Below are 19,498 nucleotides of genomic sequence, written 5' to 3'. Positions count from 1 at the left end.
TTGCAGTCACCTTTATTTATTTTCTTTTAATTGTTTAAAATGACAAACGACAAATCAAATTTGAAATAAGGTTTTTTTTTATCGCAAGTTATCCTTGAAACTGACCCGCACCATCAATATGGTCTCTGAAATTGAAAATCGATTAATGTAGTAGTTAAAAGTTAATGAGGGTCGCAAATCAATGTGGTCAAAAATTCTGTTATATGTTAATGTGTCACATAACTAGTTTCCACAAGTCTAATAAATATTGTCATAATGAATTAAAAATATTTAAATTATAAAACACAATTTTTTTTTTATATAATTAAAAACTTAAAAAAAGGGGGGAAAAGGGATTCATCTTCTTCTTTCCCCAAGAACGGAACTCGCAAACAAAAACAAAAAAACAAAAACAAAAACAAAACAAAAACAAAAAAAAAAAAAAAAAAAAAAAAAAACGCTTGCTTATATATACGAGCATTGAGCACCTGTGGGTATGAACAATCAATCTTAAGTTATAACAAATATGGCACTTACAACATTCTCCTCGCTCTCTCCCTCTTTGGTCTCAACTAGTACTAGGTATCAAAGATTAATCCATCTTCCAAAAGTTCTGCTTCAAAGAACAGTAGGAAAACAACCCTCCTTCCTTTATGTATCAATAAACTCATCACCGTCATCGAAGGTTATCAGTAATCCTCCGGCAGTGCAACGGCGATTCGCTCAATACCATCCGACCATTTGGGATTCCAAACTCATCGACACATTCACCACTCATTACACGGTACGTATACTTCGATCGTTTGCAAGTTGTCATGACTCATTCATACATGAACACATCTTGATCATTTTTTTTGTTGGCTTATTTGTTTTCATCCTTGCGCAGTATGAATTGCATGGGACGCGATTGGATCGTCTAAAGCAGAACGTTACTGAAACGTTGCTGGCAGCATCAACTAGTAGTACTCAAGGCACTACTAGCACTTTATCGATGTTAAAGCTTATCGACTCAATGCAGCGATTGGGAGTGGCCTATCATTTCGAAAAAGAAATCGAAGCAGTTTTAACTAGCCTTGGTTCTTCCAGTACTGCCAGTACATCAAGTGATCTTCACACCGTTGCCTTGCAGTTTCGGATATTACGAGAACATGGTATCCCTATTAGCCCAGGTAAAGCACATAAATTATTTTGTTGCTCACATTTAGTTTTAATTGTTTTCAAAGCGGCACTTAATTAATTGTGAGTTATGGTGACAAAATAATTGAGCAGATGTGTTTAACAAGTTTAAAGCCGGAAACGGAAGATTTGAGGATAGCTTAAGCAAGGACATTGAAGGACTTTTGAGCTTGTATGAAGCCTCACACCTTGGTATGCTTGGGGAAGAGCATGTTTTGGAGGAAGCCAAGAGTTTTAGTGCCAAAAGGTTGAGACAATTATTGGGAACATTGGAGGGTGAAGATGGTTTATTGAAGCAACTAGTTCAGCAATCAATGGAAACCCCCTTACATTGGAGGATGCCGAGGATAGAAGCTCGAAGTTATATTGATTTATACCAAAAGGACGATTCTAGGAACATCGATTTGCTTGAATTAGCCAAATTGGATTATAATCTTGTCCAATCAGTATATCAGAGGGAGATAAAGGAGCTATCAAGGCAAGAAATGTGAACTTTGTTTTCTATTTTTTTCGCAATTTGATTTTATTTTCACACATGGTGGAGGATAGGGTTTGCCCTACTTCCTTTTCTTATCTTCCCACCCCACTTATTTTGTCACCCACTATTAAAAGCAAAATCAATGCGATACTATCTCTACACCCACCTTCATTCCTAAAATAACCTTAATATTTTAAATTCCTAACAATAAATAAAAGATAAAATAACAATTATTTATTTTTTTGTTTGTTTCATCTGCTCATGATTTGTGGAAAAATCATGAATTGGGCCTAGTACTCCTTATCAATGGAAATTTTTTGGTGATACCAATGGAAAACTTGAGATCTCATTTTGTATCCCAGCTGGAGAAGGTTGTAGTGTGTTGGATTTGGACGAGAGAAGATGTCGCGTGCACGGTGTATGGAACAGGCGACACGTTCCAGTCGGGTTGCGTATATGGAGGAGTGGCGCTGGTCGCCTCTTTCCGGATCTGCAGAAGGCAACAAAATATTTAATTTGGAGTGGGTGGAGAAATAAAACATGGGATAGCAACACTCATAATATATATATATATATATATATATATATATATATATATATATATATATATATATATATATATATATATATATATAATGCAACCTCATCCAAACATGTTGGCAAGATAACGACTGCATAAATAGTGCATAAATATACCGCGACCTAATATCCACACACGTTAGTAAAATAACAACCACATATATAGCACACTTAACGTAGGTTCGCCCCCGCCATTTTTTTTTCAATGTTCTGCTTAATTACAATCTTACGTTACAATGCTCAGTTTTTACATTGATGCAGGTGTTTAGTTAAATTAAACTAATTAAGACTTTATATCCAACAAATGCAGGTGGTGGACGGATTTGGATTTTGAACATAAGGCAAATTTTTCGAGAGACAGATTGATGGAGAACTATTTGTGGGCAATGGGAATCAATTATGAGCCCCAATTCTCGAATTGCAGGATTGGCCTCACCAAATTCGTTTGCATATTAACAGTAATTGATGACATGTACGATGTTTATGGATTTTTGGATGAACTTGAGCTGTTTACAGATGCAGTACATAGGTAAGTCATTAATTAAGCACCAAGATGTAATTTATCTTGGTAAAAAAAGTATTTAATGGATGCAATTATATATGTATAATGTGTGATTTGGTTTTTTGTTCCTCTGATTTATTTTTTCTTGTTTAATACAGGTGGAATATGGAGGACACGGAGGAGCTTCCCGAGTACATGAAGCCAATTTATACAGCCTTGCTCAACTTTGGGAATGAAGTAAATGATAACGTATTTAAAAACAACGGTTTAAGCGTCCTCCCCTATATTAAGAAAGAGGTAACTAGCAACAGAAATTGTAGCTGAGTTAATTGGTTAAGAACATCCTTTTTGTACTGGAGGTCGTATTAGACTTGTAGGTCATTGTTGCTAACTAAACAAAAACACTTGACTAGAGCGTGTAGGATAACCAGGGTACGTTTGGCAATAATAAATTAGCAGCATGCAAATTATAAAGATATTGGCTCTGTTATTCTATTTTTCCTATTTTCTTAATTTACGATTTATTTACTATTTTGTGTGTGCGCTTGCGCTTGCAGTGGGTAAATCTTTGTAATTCATATCTGGTAGAGGCACGATGGTTTTACTGTGGATACACACCAACCCTAGAAGAGTACTTAAAGAATGCATGGACTTCAGTGGGTGGTCCTGAGGCAATTCTCCATGCTTATTTGTTGTTGCAAGGACGCAACATAACAAAAAGCTCACTTGACTCCTTTAAGCATGGCTCTCAAATAATATATTGGTCATCTCTAATGACTCGGCTTAGTGATGATTTGGCCACTTCCAAGGTAAATATATACGTGTTATATCAGCTATATGTACATGAGTTGTTTGATAATTATTTCGTAATTAGTTCTATTTTTTTTAATAAAAATTAAAATTAAAATGGTTATCAAACGGAAAATATGATAATTAGATTCTAATTTTTTTTTTTTTTTTTGGAATTAACTAAGGCTGAGGGTGAGAGAGGTGATGTGGCAAAATCTGTTGAGTGCTGCATGAAAGAAAGAGGCGTATCTGAAGAAGAAGCGCAGGACTACATAAACGAATTGATCTGCTATTCGTGGACGAAGATTAATGAGGAGAGTTCAAAAACTGCCATACCAAAATCAATTGTAAAACTGTCACTGAATATGGCTCGGACTGCTCACTCTATTTTCCAACATGGAGACGGTATTGGAACTTCAATTGGGGTCACCAAAGATCGTTTAATCTCTTTAATTTCTAATCCTATCCCTATCAACACTCACAATTAAGTGACAAAGATTAAATGATGCAATGTAAATAATTATTTGGTAAGTTCACGTGTTTTGTGTATTGATGTTGAGCTAATCTTATGGTTCTAGTTGAGCTAATCTTATGGTTCTAAGTTCTCACTACCATTCTGTGTAGTGATATCAGACATGCAATCTCCACTATAATTTTTTTAAAAGCAAAACGATAATCGTTTTATTACAAGAACTGATATGAACATCAAAGAGAAAATTTTGGAACAAAATTAAAAGGTCTTCAATCCAAAGACCATGTCAACATAAGACACAAAGCCATTATTAAACGATTCATTCCTTGTATTAAATTAATCAATAAAAAAGAAAGATTAGCACATTGTATTAAATTAATCAAAGGAGTAAAAGAAAGATTAGCACTACTATTGTCTCGTATCGAAAGAGTAGTAAAGGGTTTCCGAGTCAGGAGATATGACGTAGCATAAAAGGGATGGATTAGTAAATTAATTTAGGGCCAAATTTTTTTTGTGATCCCTGTGGTGACACAATACTTTCAATGTGACACGCGTGGTGAAAAAGTTGTTAATTAAACCATAGTAGTGAGCTGTGAACACGGAAAATTCCTGAAACTAAAGAGACAAGAACAACGTGCACAAACAAATATTTGTATTTTGATGATTTTGGGTTACAATCTCTCTCAATTTTGATCCTCTGATTCGATCTCCGTAAGGCGTTGATTTGTGGATGTTTCGTTGATCCAAGGGCCGTCGAGGCTTGATCTTGGATGAACTGTTGGAAGTTTCTTCAAGGGGCGGTGGGCTTGATCTTTGAAGGTAGATTTGAGCGGATCTTCAAGGAGCCGTTGGGGCTTGATCTTGAGGATGAGTGTTTCTTCAAGGGCCGTTAAGGCTTGATCTTGAATAACGGTGATGAACGGATCTTCAAGGGGCTTTTGGGCTTGATCTTGAAGAACAGTGATGAACGGATCTTCAAGGGGCTTTTGGGCTTGATCTTGAAGAACAGTTTGGATGTATGGCTTTGTCGACGTTTGCTGATCCAAAGGGCCGTTAGGGCTTGATCTTAGGATGAGCGGATGATGAACGAATGAACACTTTCTTCAAGGGCCGTCGGGGCTTGATCTTGAATTGGTAGATAATTGTTGATTCAAAGGGCCGTTGGGGCTTGATCTTAGGATGAACGATGAACGAAGAACGAAGAACACTTTCTTCAAGGGCCGTCGGGGCTTGATCTTGAATTGGTGGATGATTGTTGATCCAAAGGGGGGCCGTTGGGGCTTGATCTTAGAAGAGCGGATGATGAACGAATGAACACTTTCTTCAAGGGTCGTCGGGGCTTGATCTTGAATTGGTGGATAATTGTTGATCCAAAGGGCCGTTGGGGCTTGATCTTGGAAGAACGATGAACGAAGAACAAAGAGAGCTTTCTTGATTCTTCAGGAACCTGAATGCTTGAGGGCTTCGGAGTTTCAGAGCTTCAGAGCTTCAAGAATTTTGCATAATGATTTTGGTTCCCTTGAATGAATGAATTAGCCTTCTATTTATAGAAATTTCCAAGGCCTAATTTTGAATATAATATTCCAGATGAAATAAGTTGTTTCTGCCAAGTGTTGACACGGGTCATGTTTGATGACTTTTCCAACTTATTATGATTTTTTGTTTAGACACACGCTACGTGTAAAATTTATGTAATACATGAGCGTTGAAACTTTAATTTATCGGTTAACATTTATTTACCGAAATTTTGATGTCTACAAATGCCCCCACTTCAAGACGCGTTGTATACATGTGCTTGTCACGTGTAGGAGATGCGTTTTGAAGTCCCTTACTATAGATGTCGATCCAAGGGCCACCGAGGCTTGATCTTGAATTGGGCTGGAGATTTCTTCAAGGGCCGTTGAGGCTTGTTCTTGAACTTTTGTTTGAAATTTCTTCAAAGGCCGTCGAGGCTTGATCTTGAATTGGTGGAAGTTCTTCAAGGGCCGTTGAGGCTTGATCTTGAAGGTTGAAATTGGACCACAAGGAACTTCATGTGGTAGATGATATTTGGCTTTGGTAGTGGATGAATCGGCACGTATTTGTTTTTGCGCTTTGTTGACTTTCCACAGCTTTGATCTTGAATTGGATTTGATTCAAGAGTGGTAGACACTTGATCTTGAATCGGACTTGTGATTTCCTCAAAGGCTGTCGAGGCTTGATCTTGAATTTGACTGGAAGCTTCTTCAAGGGCCGTTAAGGCTTGATTCTTGAAGGTTGACTCGAACACATAGCAAGCAGGCACGAGGTGAAGGTGACGACTTGTTGCTTTGTTCAATCTTTCTAATTTACACCTGAGCAGTTTGGTCAATGGTATGATCTTCAAGATTGATGGGTTATTCTTCCAGTTGGTGACTTGATCTTTAAGGATTTGATTCAAGGGTGGTGAATCGGCACGTGCAGCCCACAACGCCTAGTAAGTCGACCCAAGAATTTGAGGGTCAAAACGAGTTCACCGTCCAAAGTGATTGCAACCCTGATGATATGAGATACTTTTGATTTTGAAAAAGTAGCGGATGACTCAGCACGTGCTTTGTTGCACTTGTCTCCACATGCTTCAAGGTATCATTTTCATTTCCTTTATCTGTTCCTCAGGCAGATGTGGCATCTTCTCGAGTTCTTCATCTCAGACTCTTTCTGCTGAGTTGACTGCGCATGCCGCATTTCCTTATTTGTTTTCCAGGCAGATGTGGCATCTTCTCGAGTTCCTCAGCTCGGACTCCTTCTGCTGAGTTGACTGTGCAGGCCGCATTCTTCTCTGCTTGTTCCTTCTGCACGTTGTCTCCACATGCTGCAAGGTATCATTTTCACTTGCCTTATCTGTTCTACAGGCAGATGTGGTAGCTTCTTTGGAAGTACAGCAGCAGTGGGAGACGAGTACTCGAGAGCAGTGCTAGGTAGGCAATCAGGGAAGGGTTCCAAGCAGTCGGTTCCTTACCTGAGTTTGAGTAGAGGTTCCGGCATATTGTTTTCTTTATCCTTGTCTTTGTAGGTAAGAACAAAGACAAAGGAAATGACAGGGAGAACGCCTGATATGAGATACCCTTGCTTTCTCCCCTGGTGATATGAGATACTTCTGTTTTGGTGTCATTTGTTTGCAGAGGTACCCCAAGGAATAAGGAACATTGAATGACTCGAGAGGCTTCGTTGGGAAAGCATTTTTGGAGATGAAGAAAGGCTCTGTATGTCTGCCTTACTATGGAGGGTGAAGGTGGACAGTTATAGGAAGTTCCTTAATACCTGTAGAGGTACTATTCTTTCACTCGTGTCGGCAACTAACGCGTGATTGAATAGTAAACTTCACGTGCTTTCTCCTTCACCGAAAATCTTCGACAAATTGCCCGTGATTTGAGCAAAGTTGAGTATGCATATGACAGGTGTTGACGCGGCTGAAAAAGACTGGCGCCTCTTCGATATCTGGGATCAGCGCTTCGACAAATTACCCATGATTTCCGCAAAGCTGATTTTGCGTGTGATGGGTGCTGACAAGTCTGGAAAGGAAGATCGCCCGTGGTTTCCGAGCAAGCCCAGCTTTTGAGAAAGCTAGCACCTCTTCGATTTTTTGAATTGGCCTCTTCGAATTCTGAGCTCGCCTCTTCGATCTCTGAAATCTCGTCGAGTGCTGATTTTTTATAGAGGCACGCTGTTTGTTTCAAAGCACACTTGAATTTTCGCTTGTGAAAACTCCCTTCTTGCACTTCTAAGATCTTGATTTGTCCGATCTTTTCTTTCTTCAACACTTTGAAAATGTCTGGACCCTCCGACAGTCGTTTTGACTTGAATCTTGGTGAAGAGGCAGTCCCGCCTTCTCCAGACAACATATGGCGCCCATCCTTCATATCCCCTACTGGTCCTCTTACCGTTGGGGATTCGGTGGTGAAGAATGATATGACCGCTGCAGTGGTGGCCCGAAACCTTGTCACTCCCAGAGATAACAGACTACTTTCCAAACGGTCTGATGAGTTAGCTGTTAAGGATTCTCTGGCTCTCAGTGTGCAGTGTGCAGGTTTTGTGTCTAATATGGCTCAACGCCAATTTGCTCGAACCCATCAAGTTGAATCATTGGCGACTGAAGTGACGAGTCTCAAACAGGAGATTAGAGGGCTCAAGCAGGAGAATAAACAATTGCATAAACTCGCACATAGCTATGCAACAAACATGAAGAGGAAGATTGACCAGATGCAGGAATCTGATGGTTAGATTTTACTTGATCATCAGAGGTTTGTGGGTTTGTTCCAGCAGCATTTGCCTTCGTCTTCTAGGGCTGTACCGCATAATGAAGCTCCAAATGATCAACCTTCGGTGCCTCCTCCTCCTGGGGTTCCGCCGAGTGATGAAGCTTCAAACAGTCAACCTCCGGCGCCTCTTCTTCCTAGAGCTTTGCCGAGTGTTGAGGCGCCACCTGATCGTCCTTGAAGATTCCCTCTTGTAAATTTGATTTGATTGATTTTTTTTTTTAGGTATGTATAATGCAAATTTATGTAAAATTTCCAAAAATAAAATGGACTTTTATTTCTCTTAATGCTTTTTTTTTTGCTGTATATATATATATATATATATATATATATATATATATATATATATATATATATATTATACACACACACATATCTATATATATATACACATACATATATATATACATACATATATATATATATTTTCACGTGGAGTGATCCACCATCCCAAAACCCATTTTCCCTTTGCTTTTTGCATGGTGCTAGCCACCAAGAATCCACCTTCTCTTTTTTTATTTTTTTTTATTATTTTATTTTATTTTATTTTATTTTTTTCGTCTGCTTTCACATGGTGCTTGATCCACCATTCCCCTTTTTTCACGTGGTGCCAGATGCACCACCACCTCCTCTTTTTTTTTTTCTGTATAAATTTGGGTGATGGGTAGAGGAATTTGCAGGAAAGGAGCAAGGAGGCCGAAAAGATGGTGCTTCGAGCTTCACGACCGGCTAGTCGTTTGACGGCGATCTTTGAAGTTCTTTGTTATCATGGTGGTCATAATGACGAGCTCGAGGGAGGCCAGGAGCTGCAGTGAAAGGAGTCGATGCCGAGAGCGCAGAATGTAAGGCGTCGAGCTTCATGATCGGCTAGTCGTTTGACGGCGATCATTGAAGTTCTTCGTCGCTTGTGATCATGGTGGCCAGAATGCACTGCCGTTGCTGTTTTCCTGCGAAGATGAGGATGCACTGTTGCCTAAGGACGAGCCGACATGTTGCTGTGCCTTGTAGAGGAAAAGATGAAGTAGCTGCAGTCCCGCAACCCCCTTGCTTCGTTCATATTCGCCGTCAACCGTTTCACGCACACCATGCATGTGTCGCAGTTGCCGCCGCATTTTACCAGCAGAAGTGGAGGGCACGGAAAGCTTTCATGGAGGGCAGGAGAGGAAGTGAGAGGTGGAAGAGAGTCACGGCGGAGAAGAGCTGCTGGTGGCACCAATGCTAAGGATGGTGCGGATTGTTGATGACAGCAGATGTGTAGCAGCTCAACCCTTTGAAGGCATACTGAAGGAAAAGATCTTGGAGTTGGAGTTGTCTCTGAAGCTGGACTTCTCCATTGCCTTCTTGTTCAGAGCGTGCGACGAGTTCTTGCAGGAAGTCCCGGCCTTGAAGTAGACGAGCTTGAGGTCGTCGGCAGATTGGAGGAGGATGTAGAGCTGGAGGAAGAGAGCGAGGAGACAGTGGGGGAAAAGCTGATGATGTTTTGAAGAAAAAGCTTGGACCTTTCTTGTTTGTTTCCGTTGCTTCTGCACTTTGTGGTACTCGACCCGACTCGAATCAGGCGAGATGAACGGGTTGAAGTGGTGGGTTTGGGGGGAGACGCGCCGAGAAGCTGGTGATCGCGCAGCTGCTGTGGTGGAGTCATAGCCCCTGGTGTGTCCGAGTTCCATGTGTTGCTGCCTCTTACCCTGTTGAGACAGCTCCAGCACACCAGAGTACTGACTGCTAAGCGGCTGCGAGTTTTGACCGAGATCTGGAAGCATCCCGTGTGAGCTGCTACCATTTTCATTTCCTTCGAAACCCCACGAAGTGATTGGAGGTTGCCGAATGAGGGACTGGTTGAGTCGGAGTCGAAGCTTGAGTCGGAGTCTCTTCGCTGGGCAGAAAGAAAGGGAGAGCTGAGTGGTGATGAAGAGAAGACGATCTAGGAGGGCTTCGAACTGCTCCTTTCGTTCTTCCTGATCATCTCCTGCATTGTATCCAGGAACTCTCATGTAATTGTTGTACCATCTGGATTCTAGCTTGAGGTCCGTGAGCTCGCCGGACCTGGATTTGGGTGCCCTCTGGGTGCCCTTTGGGTGCCCCGAAGTTCCACAGAGACGGAGGGAGAGGGATGAGAGATTCACGAGGGCGGTAGTGTTGTTGCGCCGTCATCGAGGTGGCTCTGGTACCGCGTTATGTGGGTGTGGGTTCGATCGGTGAGAGAGGGAGATCCGAGAGAGTGCGAGAGATAAGAGTTAGCTGAGAGGTCGGCAAAGGATTAGTTAGCATTTGGTCACCCATTCGCCGATCGAGTTGACATGTCAGCTGTAATGGGAAGTGGCAACATGCCTTCTGAATTGACGAGGTAGGCCTCTGCTCCGGTTCTCCAGTCATCACCCAGTCGCCATTCATCAGCGTCTCAAGCGCAGACTGGGTCTCTTGCACTTCTGCTGAATCTGCTGTCGCTGCTTCTCGGCGAGCTCATCATCCACTGCTGCGGCGGCGGCTGCTGGTACTGCTGCTGTGGATCTGACGGAATTTGTTGTGGTACCAATCCTCCTGATGGTTACTGCATCATGGTGAAGAAAGGCGGGTGTTTGGGTATGGCGATAAAGGCGTCCTCGTGAAGGAGGAGGGAGGACTGCGGCGCGGTTTGGGAAAACCGATAACCTGAATCCCGAATTGGGTCTGAGAGAGCTGGGCATGGACTGATGCCTTTTGTTGCTGCTGGAGCTTGGTGTTGGGCCGAGACATATATATATATATATATGTTTCCCCTTTTTTTTTTTTTAATACATAATAACATATGTATTCTTTTTTTTTCTTTTTTTTTTTTAAGAAATTGTATCTCTTTTTTTTTTCTTTTTTTTTTCTTTCTTTTTTTTTCTAAATACATAATAACATATGTATTCAATTTTTTTTTCGAAGAAACTGTAATTTAATTTTGTACAAAGAAAATTGCAAATTTTCTTAACAAAATAAATTTGTAATAAAATTGACCTTCTTTAATAAAACATTTATTCTTTTTTATTTTGATGTGACTAAACTCGAAAAATTGAACATTCGAGCTACCTACGTACCCCTCCAAAGAAGAGATCAAGTCGTAACGTAGTTCAAATACATACATATTTTTTGGTATTTTCTTTTTGTGCCGTTTGCAGTTTAGGCTCGTGCAGGCAAGGAGCATTTGTTGTCGCCTTTTATGCTCGTGCAGACCAGGAGCTTAGTGCCATGCAGTTTAGGCTCGTGCAGGCGAGGAGCCTTGTGTCTTGCAGTTTAGGCTCTTGCAGACAAAGAGCTTTGTGTCTTGCAGTTTAGGCTCTTGCAGACAAGGAGCTTTGTGTCTGTCAAACAATCCTGGAGAGGTTTTCCTTGCAATTTTCATAGCAAGGAGTCTTGACCGAGTGATTGAAGAAGTCTTCAGGAAAGAAATCACGCATCGTGATGGGGATGGACGATCTATGTGTCGAAATTTCATCATCTTCAACACGTTCAAGTTGCTTTGAAGGTTGACAAGAGCTGCTTTGCCCCCTTTCCGATTGGCGGACTTGTGGATGAGACGTATGCTTCTTGTGCAATTTCTTAGGAGTGACTTGAGTCCATCCCTCAACTTTGCTTGTCTTGGAGGATGCCCCCAACGGTTGAAGTGAAAACTTTGAGTCGGAAGAGCCAAAAGTGATGGTGGTATAGTTTGACTTCACCACATCGTCAAGATCTAGCTCGATGATTCCTTTCTGAGCCAGCTTCATGATGAGATCTTTCAGCACGAAGCACTTTTTTGTCGGATGACTGATGAAGCGGTGGAATTTACAGTATCTTGGAATGTCGGTACGATTCATCTAAAGGGCCGTCGGGGCTTGATCTTGAATTGGTGGATAATTGTTGATCCAAAGGGCCGTTGGGGCTTGATCTTGGAAGAACGATGAACGAAGAACGAAGAGAGCTTTCTTGATTCTTCGGGAACCTGGATGCTTGAGGGCTTCGGAGTTTCAGAGCTTCAGAGCTTCAAGAAGTTTGCATAATGATTTTGGTTCCCTTGAATGAATGAATTAGCCTTCTATTTATAGAAATTTCCAAGGCCTAATTTTGAATATAATATTCCAGATGAAATAAGTCGTTTCTGCCAGGTGTTGACACGTGTCCTGTTTGATGACTTTTCCAACTTATTTTGATTTTTTGTTTAGACACACGCTACGTGTAAAATTTATGTAATACATGAGCGTTGAAACTTTAATTTATCGGTCAACATTTATTTACCGAAATTTCGATGTCTACATAAGCCTTGTTAGCAATTGAGGTCCAATCCAAACTTCTGTTAGTCTTTCGTTAAATAAACTTATGTGACACCTATAAAACCATGTCAATGGTTAAGAGAAGAGGTGAATGTGAAGTCGCGCCTGATTTCTTAGGTATGATTTCGTTTGGAAATCCTAATACTTTTAATAAACTATTTTTTTTTTCATTGCCAACACGTCTTTAATCATGAGTTAGAGACTTAGTCTTATTTGAATTTTAATTCTTCTATCAATTTGTACCAATCTGCATATATGCCTTTCAATTTTGTCTTTAATTGGTAGTGTGGTTTGATGCAGGCCATAGTCTTGCAGTACACAACCTTTCAATGCACCTTGGAGACCTCCTGGAATGACCTCTGCAATATCATCAAATGCTAAAAATACTTGGAGACCTTCTGGAATGGCCCTAATGCACAACATGCACAATCAACAGATGAAAAAGCACAATACCTTGCAAAAAAAATGATAATAATAATGATGAAGTGAAGGGAATTGATTTTGTTTTGTGAAAAACTAGATTATTTGTTTATGTTTTGGAAAACATTTTTAATGACTTTTTGTTATGATGAACCACACTATATTGTGAAAGAAATACTTTTGTCTTTGTTGTTATTTTTTATTTTTTATTTTTTGGGTTGGATATATGTTTTTGTCATTAGTGTGCAAAATACATTATGGTATAAGAAATGATGAAGTAATTTTTTATTTCGTGAATGGTTAATGTAAATTATATCCCTCTTTGTTTCAATTTGCTTTGTATACTGGAATCAGATACCAACTCACAAGAGAAACAAGTGTATGTCATAACTCGCTCAGAAAAAACACACATATACGGTATACCTAAGTCATGCTAGATGTCCATGGAATATGATGTAATTTGGATTGAAATGATGAATTTCACTCATCCACGTGATAGTCATATGAGTTTATTTAATGAAACACTAACGAAAGTTTGGATTTGGACTTCAATTGCTAACATGACTCACCACGGAGGTTTAATTAATAACTTTTTCATCACAAATGTCACATTGAAAATACCGGACCATCATAGGGACCAAGAAAAAAATTTGGCCTTAATTTAGCAAAGAACAAGGCAACAATCCTTATATCATGGCTGAATGAAACTAATTAAACTATTAGACAGTCGATGCGGTGGCAGATATGTAATAAGCTACACAAAACAGCCCATGAACAAAACACAAGATGCCTCCAATCGACAGAAAATGGTGGTGTGTGAAGCCACATGATGCTCTTGACTTGTGGTTTGACCAAGTCCCTATCACCAGCATGGACAATCCAACGGCCAAAATTATCCTACTCATCAACGACGCCCATATATATTTAGAACATAAAAATTAACAATTATTTTAATTTTAGTTTTTGGTATCTACACAAATTGAAATTACTGAAGACGAAATGATTATCAATTAACTCTTAAGCAATTAACCTAATCATTGATTATAGACATGTACCAAGTGAAGACGAGGCATGCCATTGAGAGTTGCTTGTTAGGAGGAGCCTTTTGGAGTTCATCCTGAGAACAAATGCAATTGCATCCACCAAGCAAGTTGGCAACAACATGTGCAAGAACCAAAAGTCCAGCTGCAGCTAACCCTAGCTTGAATGCTTCATGGCTTGGTTCTCTGCACTCAAAAATCCAGAGTCTCAAGTGTTTCACCTGTTGCAAGCAACAATATTATATATGAACAAAATATTTGAAATTAAACATTCCCTAAAATTGTGAGTATAGTGCTCAAAATGAACTTTAAAAGCGACGTTAAAGCATTCACTCATGCGCAACCGAGATCTTGTTTTTTACTACCATCCCGTATGACAATCATACTGAACAATCTCTCATAGAGGAGCCTGCCTCGCCATCTGTCACCACCCCCACATATGCCACAAGGACCTGGCTTCTCTGCCCTCCCGCTTCCCATACACTCTCATCCTCTCCTATTTGTGCGGTCACGGTTAAGTCATGTTAACATTTTATATTACTATTGTTTTTTGTCTTATTATCTCCATAAAAAATCAATATAAAATGTTGATGTAGCTTAACCGTGACCACACAAAATAGAAAAGAATGAAAATGTATGGAAAGTGGGAGGGCAGAGAAGCCAAGTCCATGCCACAAGGTGAATCTCTGTGTAATTTCGGAACCTTTTTGACTTTTTAAGTTTTAATAACAAAGGAGATTTTGGAACCATTGAAAATTTGGCTATTCACCAATAATTAATATGCCCTCCTATGTACCAATAATTGCTTGGTCATCCAATATATTATCAGGTAGTGATTTTCACATTGTTTTTTAGTCTACACTTTTCTTTTCATTTTCGTATCCATTAGGGAGCTAATTCTCACACACTATTTTTAGCCGGGTAATGCTAGAGAAACTAAATTTCTAAACCAAATTTTATAAACCAAATGATGTGAATGTTGATGATTGTATTTTACTTAAGTGTTTATTAATATACGTGCTTATTTCTTATTGATGATAAATCATTTAGTTTACAAATTTAGTTCAAAATTTTGGTCTTTCTAGCATTACTCTTTTTGCCTCTCACAAGCCCCTCTTTATTTCCATTTAGTGGATTGAATAAATCAAACACAAATAACATATAAAATTAAACAAGGGTGTGTGAGCGGGGAAAATTGATGCTTTTATCATTTCTCTTTCATTAATCTTCATTGAATTGATTCCATCCAATAGTTGAATAGAAACTAGAAATGAAATGAGATGTCTGAGTGCAAAAATTATTTTCCATTAATAATTTTAGGACATTCACCAATTTTATTTTTTTCTGTCGAATTAGGACATTCATATTCATATTATCTATAGAAAGGCAGTAAAAATACTCCAAGTATTTTGACACAAGTCCTAAATTTAGGACATTCATGTTCATATACTCTATACTCTATAGTGACTCTTTAACTTTTCTGAAATTGGGGGGGTATTCCCTTTCATTTTAGGTCGGTAGGGGATTATTCCATTTTAGGATAGGAAGAAGCAATTGAATTTGAATCAGGAAAAGTTGGTCTCTGCAGGTGTGTATATGGGTCTTTACGATCCACTCAAATCTGCAAATTCATGTCCTACAGGATAGAGACTCTTTGGGTCATCTTGGGCCTACTTTCATATTCATCTGGACCCCGACCTGATGGACGTTACACTTCAATGGTCTCTCCAATTTTTTGTGGATATTCATAGGACGTGAATTTTTTTTTTTTTTTTTTAACAAATGATATTATTTATATTAAGGTACTATTGAAGTATTAGCATCCTTGATCCCAGTAGGTTTAAATTTATCCATTTGAAAATTTTTCTGACCCATATGGCTGCAAGCAGCATCAGATGAAATATTGGGCATCGAATATTGTATATAAGTAGCAGCATATGAAATATTATAGAATATCCATAATTTTCTATTAGTTAATTCCAAATTCCATTGGACATTGGATATAATTTTCCATTAGTTCATTAACTTAGTTCCATTAGTCAAACACTGAACAGAGCCGAATTAGGTGTTCTTTTTTTTTTTTTTTCTGCTTATAGTTTTGGTTGAGTCAGTGGATCTGATCAAACTTAAATTATGTGGTTGAGTTAGTTCGTCTTGCTCAATTTTATCCAAACATGGAGCTCATACTTCTTGAAGATGAACTTAAAAATAATATTTCTGAAATGCGTTTACATAATGAATTTTCTATGTTGAAAGGAATTAGTAGTCTTTCACAAAAGTTGGTGGAGACAAAGAGGAATAGACATAGACCTGACAATTTCTTACACTACCCGTTAACACGACACAAAAATAACGGGTTTCAGGTCAACATGATAACTAATTGGGTCGTTATCTGGTCACACAAGAAGAACCCGTTAATAATAGGTCCTTAACAGGTTTACACAAAGGTGACAAGCGGGTAACCCGATTCGACAGGTTAAGAAAAAGTTATTTTGATGATTTTATGTTTCTAAACTACTAAAAAAACTTACTATAAAATATAGTAGCCATAGTGTATATGTATATATTATATATTATATATGTATTATTCTATTATTATTCTATATAAAATTAAAAAAATTAAGTTTTATTTATTTTTATAGTATACTATAGGGAAAGAGTGAGATTAAAAAAATATATAAAACACATTAAAAATAAAAGTAGCAAGTAATTAAAAAATACCAAACACATTACAAAATTATAATAATTAATTTATAAGTGCAAAAAATATGAAAAAATATGCAAACGCTCGTGATCGTATCTTCTAGCTTTGAGCCTGGGTATATCGTCGTTTGAATTTTTTAAAACCATACAAACTCTCATGAATAGTATTTTTAAGGGAGTTCAAAATAAATAAAATTCATGATTATTAATGTACAAGTCTGAAAAAAGTCCCCTTATTTTGCATATCCTTGAACATTTAATATTTTGCAGTAATGTACTAATGTTTTTTCATTAGGTTCTATTTTTGGAGTATGTAATACTGTCACAACCCGTCCCAAATTATTTTATCGCCAGTGTGAAATGTCTATTTTGCCCTTGGACGTTGAGATGCGTCATGTGTTTTGAGTTTTGGATGTGGACCAAATAGGTTAGGTTCCTAAGTTTTTGGACCCAACTAGAACCAAATTTTTCCTACTTTTGGTTGGTGACAAACTGGACCACACACTCACACACACACCCTTACTCGTTGACCTCTCTCTCTCCTCCCTCTCTTGGATTTTCTTACCATTTCCGTACAACCTATACGGACAACCGTCAAAACCCTTTCAAACTTCACGGATCGAGGTTGTGATTGGTGTTTTTGGACTCCTTGCTAGCTTAGGAGTCAAATAGTGGTGGTGGTTGGACGTGAAAACCTCAAAAACCCGAGAACTAAGAATCTCAGATTTTGAGTATTGTTCATGCAGTCGTGATCGTGGCCTTTTCTTCGAGTTTTAAGGTTCTAGGAAGCTTTAGGACGTCTTCACGAAGCTTGGGGAAGAAAGTTGGAGTGTTTTAGACGTCGAGAAGCTTAGTTCAACGAGTTTCAAATTTGGCCAGATTATCGAGGTTTCTCCGGCGAGATTCCATGGATTTTAAGGCTTAAAATTGGTAAGGTTTTGTTCTACTCGTTGTAAGCTTCATTTTGGTTTAAGTTTCATGAATTTTGGTTGAGAAATGAAGAAGATATTGAAGTTTTAAGATTTTCCAGTTTCCGGCGATCGCAGCGACACCAGCGCTGGACTCCAACGAACTAAGGAAGAATAAGGAGAATATTCCATCAAAGTTGACGGAATATTCTAACGCCGTCAGGTAATTCTAATGGTATATGCTTATATTTAACGGAATATTCTCTAACGCCGTTAGGGAATCCATTTGGTGTGCCAAGCACGTGCCTGCGCGTGAGCCGCGTGTCTGGCCGTGCCTTGGCCAGCGTGTGAGGGCGCGTGGGTGGTCGGAAATTTTTTCTAAAAATATGTGGATGTTTCTGAGGTTGAGTAGGTCATTGTGGTTTATTCAAATACCCCATTTAAGCAATGTATGAGAAGTTATTTCCTAGTTTTGTATATGTGCTCTAAATAATGTTTATTTAGTTATTTCGCATATAGGTGAGACCTATCCTGAGGACGAGCGCCATCAATCGAGGCTCGGGGGTTACGACCCTTCGACATACCAATGAGTGGGCTTTTGGTTTTCCGTATATACCTATATACTTGAGATTTTTCCCAGAAAACGAATTTGAATAATTATACGTTTTGAAATGCCATGCAAAGTATCTGCCTATTTTATTTATGCATTAGTAGTTGCATATATTTATGATTGGTGCTGCGGACGCACAGGTAAGTACCAGGTAAGTTCATAAATTAAAGATATGAGATTACTTCAGTTATGCGAGATATGATGTGATGTATTGAGAGCTCATAAACCTGCACCCCAGTGTTAGTGCTCCCGCCAGAGTTAGGGTACAATCCTTCACTTGATGTTCACCTCCCACACCATATGCTCACCTTGGATCCAAGTTAGGTGCACAGGCTTGTCGTACAAACCACTTTAGGTGGTTCCAACTAGTAAATGGCCGCCGATCATTCGCACAGCCTTCACGTGATCGTAGCACTAGAACATATTCATTTTACACCTAGTCTTGTCGTATAGACCACTTTAAATGGTTCCGACTCGTGTGCAAGATTTGATACGATTGGGATTGGTTATGAGTTATAGATTCAGCCATGCAAGTCACGTTAGGTGGATATGGCTGATATGATGTCTGGCATTGATACATTTTAATTGGATTACTTATAGCATTTCATTGAGATACTTTGGCATGGTATATTTCTATGAATTTTCATCCTAAGCATGATTTCTGATATAGCATATATTATATTTTCTAGGAAATTATACAAGTTTTACGGCGAGGTGTTAGAATTTTTTAGAAATGAAATGATTTTGAAAAGCTTTATTTTTGCCCACTCACACTTTATGTTTTGCGCCCCTCCAGGTTTTAGGTAGAAGTGCTTTGGTGGCTCACTAGGATTTCAACGGTGGTTCTAACAGAACATCATAAATGTAGGATAACCCTTAGGTGTTGTATAATTAGTATTTGTCCTGCTTGACTGCATTTAGGCTATTTATGCTCTGGTTGTGTATTTCACACTTAATCTCGCATTAGCACTTTCTCCTAGCTAGTATTGCTGGTAACTTGGTCCTTATTTATTCGTATTTCTTTATGTTGAAGCACAAAACCGGAGGTCTTGGAACAACGTAAATCCGACTGTGAATCTGCAAGAAAGTAAATGACACAAGATGTATCGTGGTTCACCCCAATGTTTGGGCTACGTCCACACTGATGTTGATTGTATTTCTCTGTATGAATGTATAGATTACAAGCGTGAGAGGGAGTCCCCCAGAGAAAAAGAGGGTTCGAGAGAGCTTTTCTGTAAGGATGAAAGCTCTGAATATGAGAGCCTCTGTTTAGGGATGTGAGGCTTGAGGATTATGA

At 39.0% G+C, this 19,498-nt stretch overlaps 2 protein-coding genes across 2 annotated transcripts; one reads left to right on the top strand and one right to left on the bottom strand.

Moving 5' to 3' along the window:
- Positions 1–369: 369 nt before the first annotated feature.
- On the top strand, positions 370–4,052 carry LOC103417108 (probable terpene synthase 9). Its single transcript, XM_029097760.2, has 7 exons — positions 370–763; positions 866–1,148; positions 1,249–1,633; positions 2,523–2,741; positions 2,873–3,011; positions 3,272–3,523; positions 3,689–4,052. The coding sequence occupies exons 1-7, from the start codon at positions 506–508 to the stop codon at positions 3,989–3,991; spliced, it is 1,839 nt and encodes a 612-aa protein (XP_028953593.1). The 5' UTR covers positions 370–505; the 3' UTR covers positions 3,992–4,052.
- Positions 4,053–13,470: 9,418 nt separating this feature from the next.
- On the bottom strand, positions 13,471–14,460 carry LOC139193316 (protein VASCULATURE COMPLEXITY AND CONNECTIVITY-like). The gene is made up of 3 exons (XM_070816304.1): positions 14,359–14,460; positions 13,996–14,201; positions 13,471–13,837 (listed from the first exon to the last, which is right to left on the bottom strand). The coding sequence occupies exons 1-3, from the start codon at positions 14,458–14,460 to the stop codon at positions 13,660–13,662; spliced, it is 486 nt and encodes a 161-aa protein (XP_070672405.1). The 3' UTR covers positions 13,471–13,659.
- Positions 14,461–19,498: the final 5,038 nt, after the last annotated feature.

The sequence above is a fragment of the Malus domestica genome, chromosome 17 (genome assembly GCF_042453785.1).
Source record: "Malus domestica chromosome 17, GDT2T_hap1".
In the NCBI taxonomy this organism is placed as follows: domain Eukaryota; kingdom Viridiplantae; phylum Streptophyta; class Magnoliopsida; order Rosales; family Rosaceae; genus Malus; species Malus domestica.
Note: the sequence above shows the minus strand (reverse complement) of the source record. Positions and strands in the feature narration are given on the sequence as shown.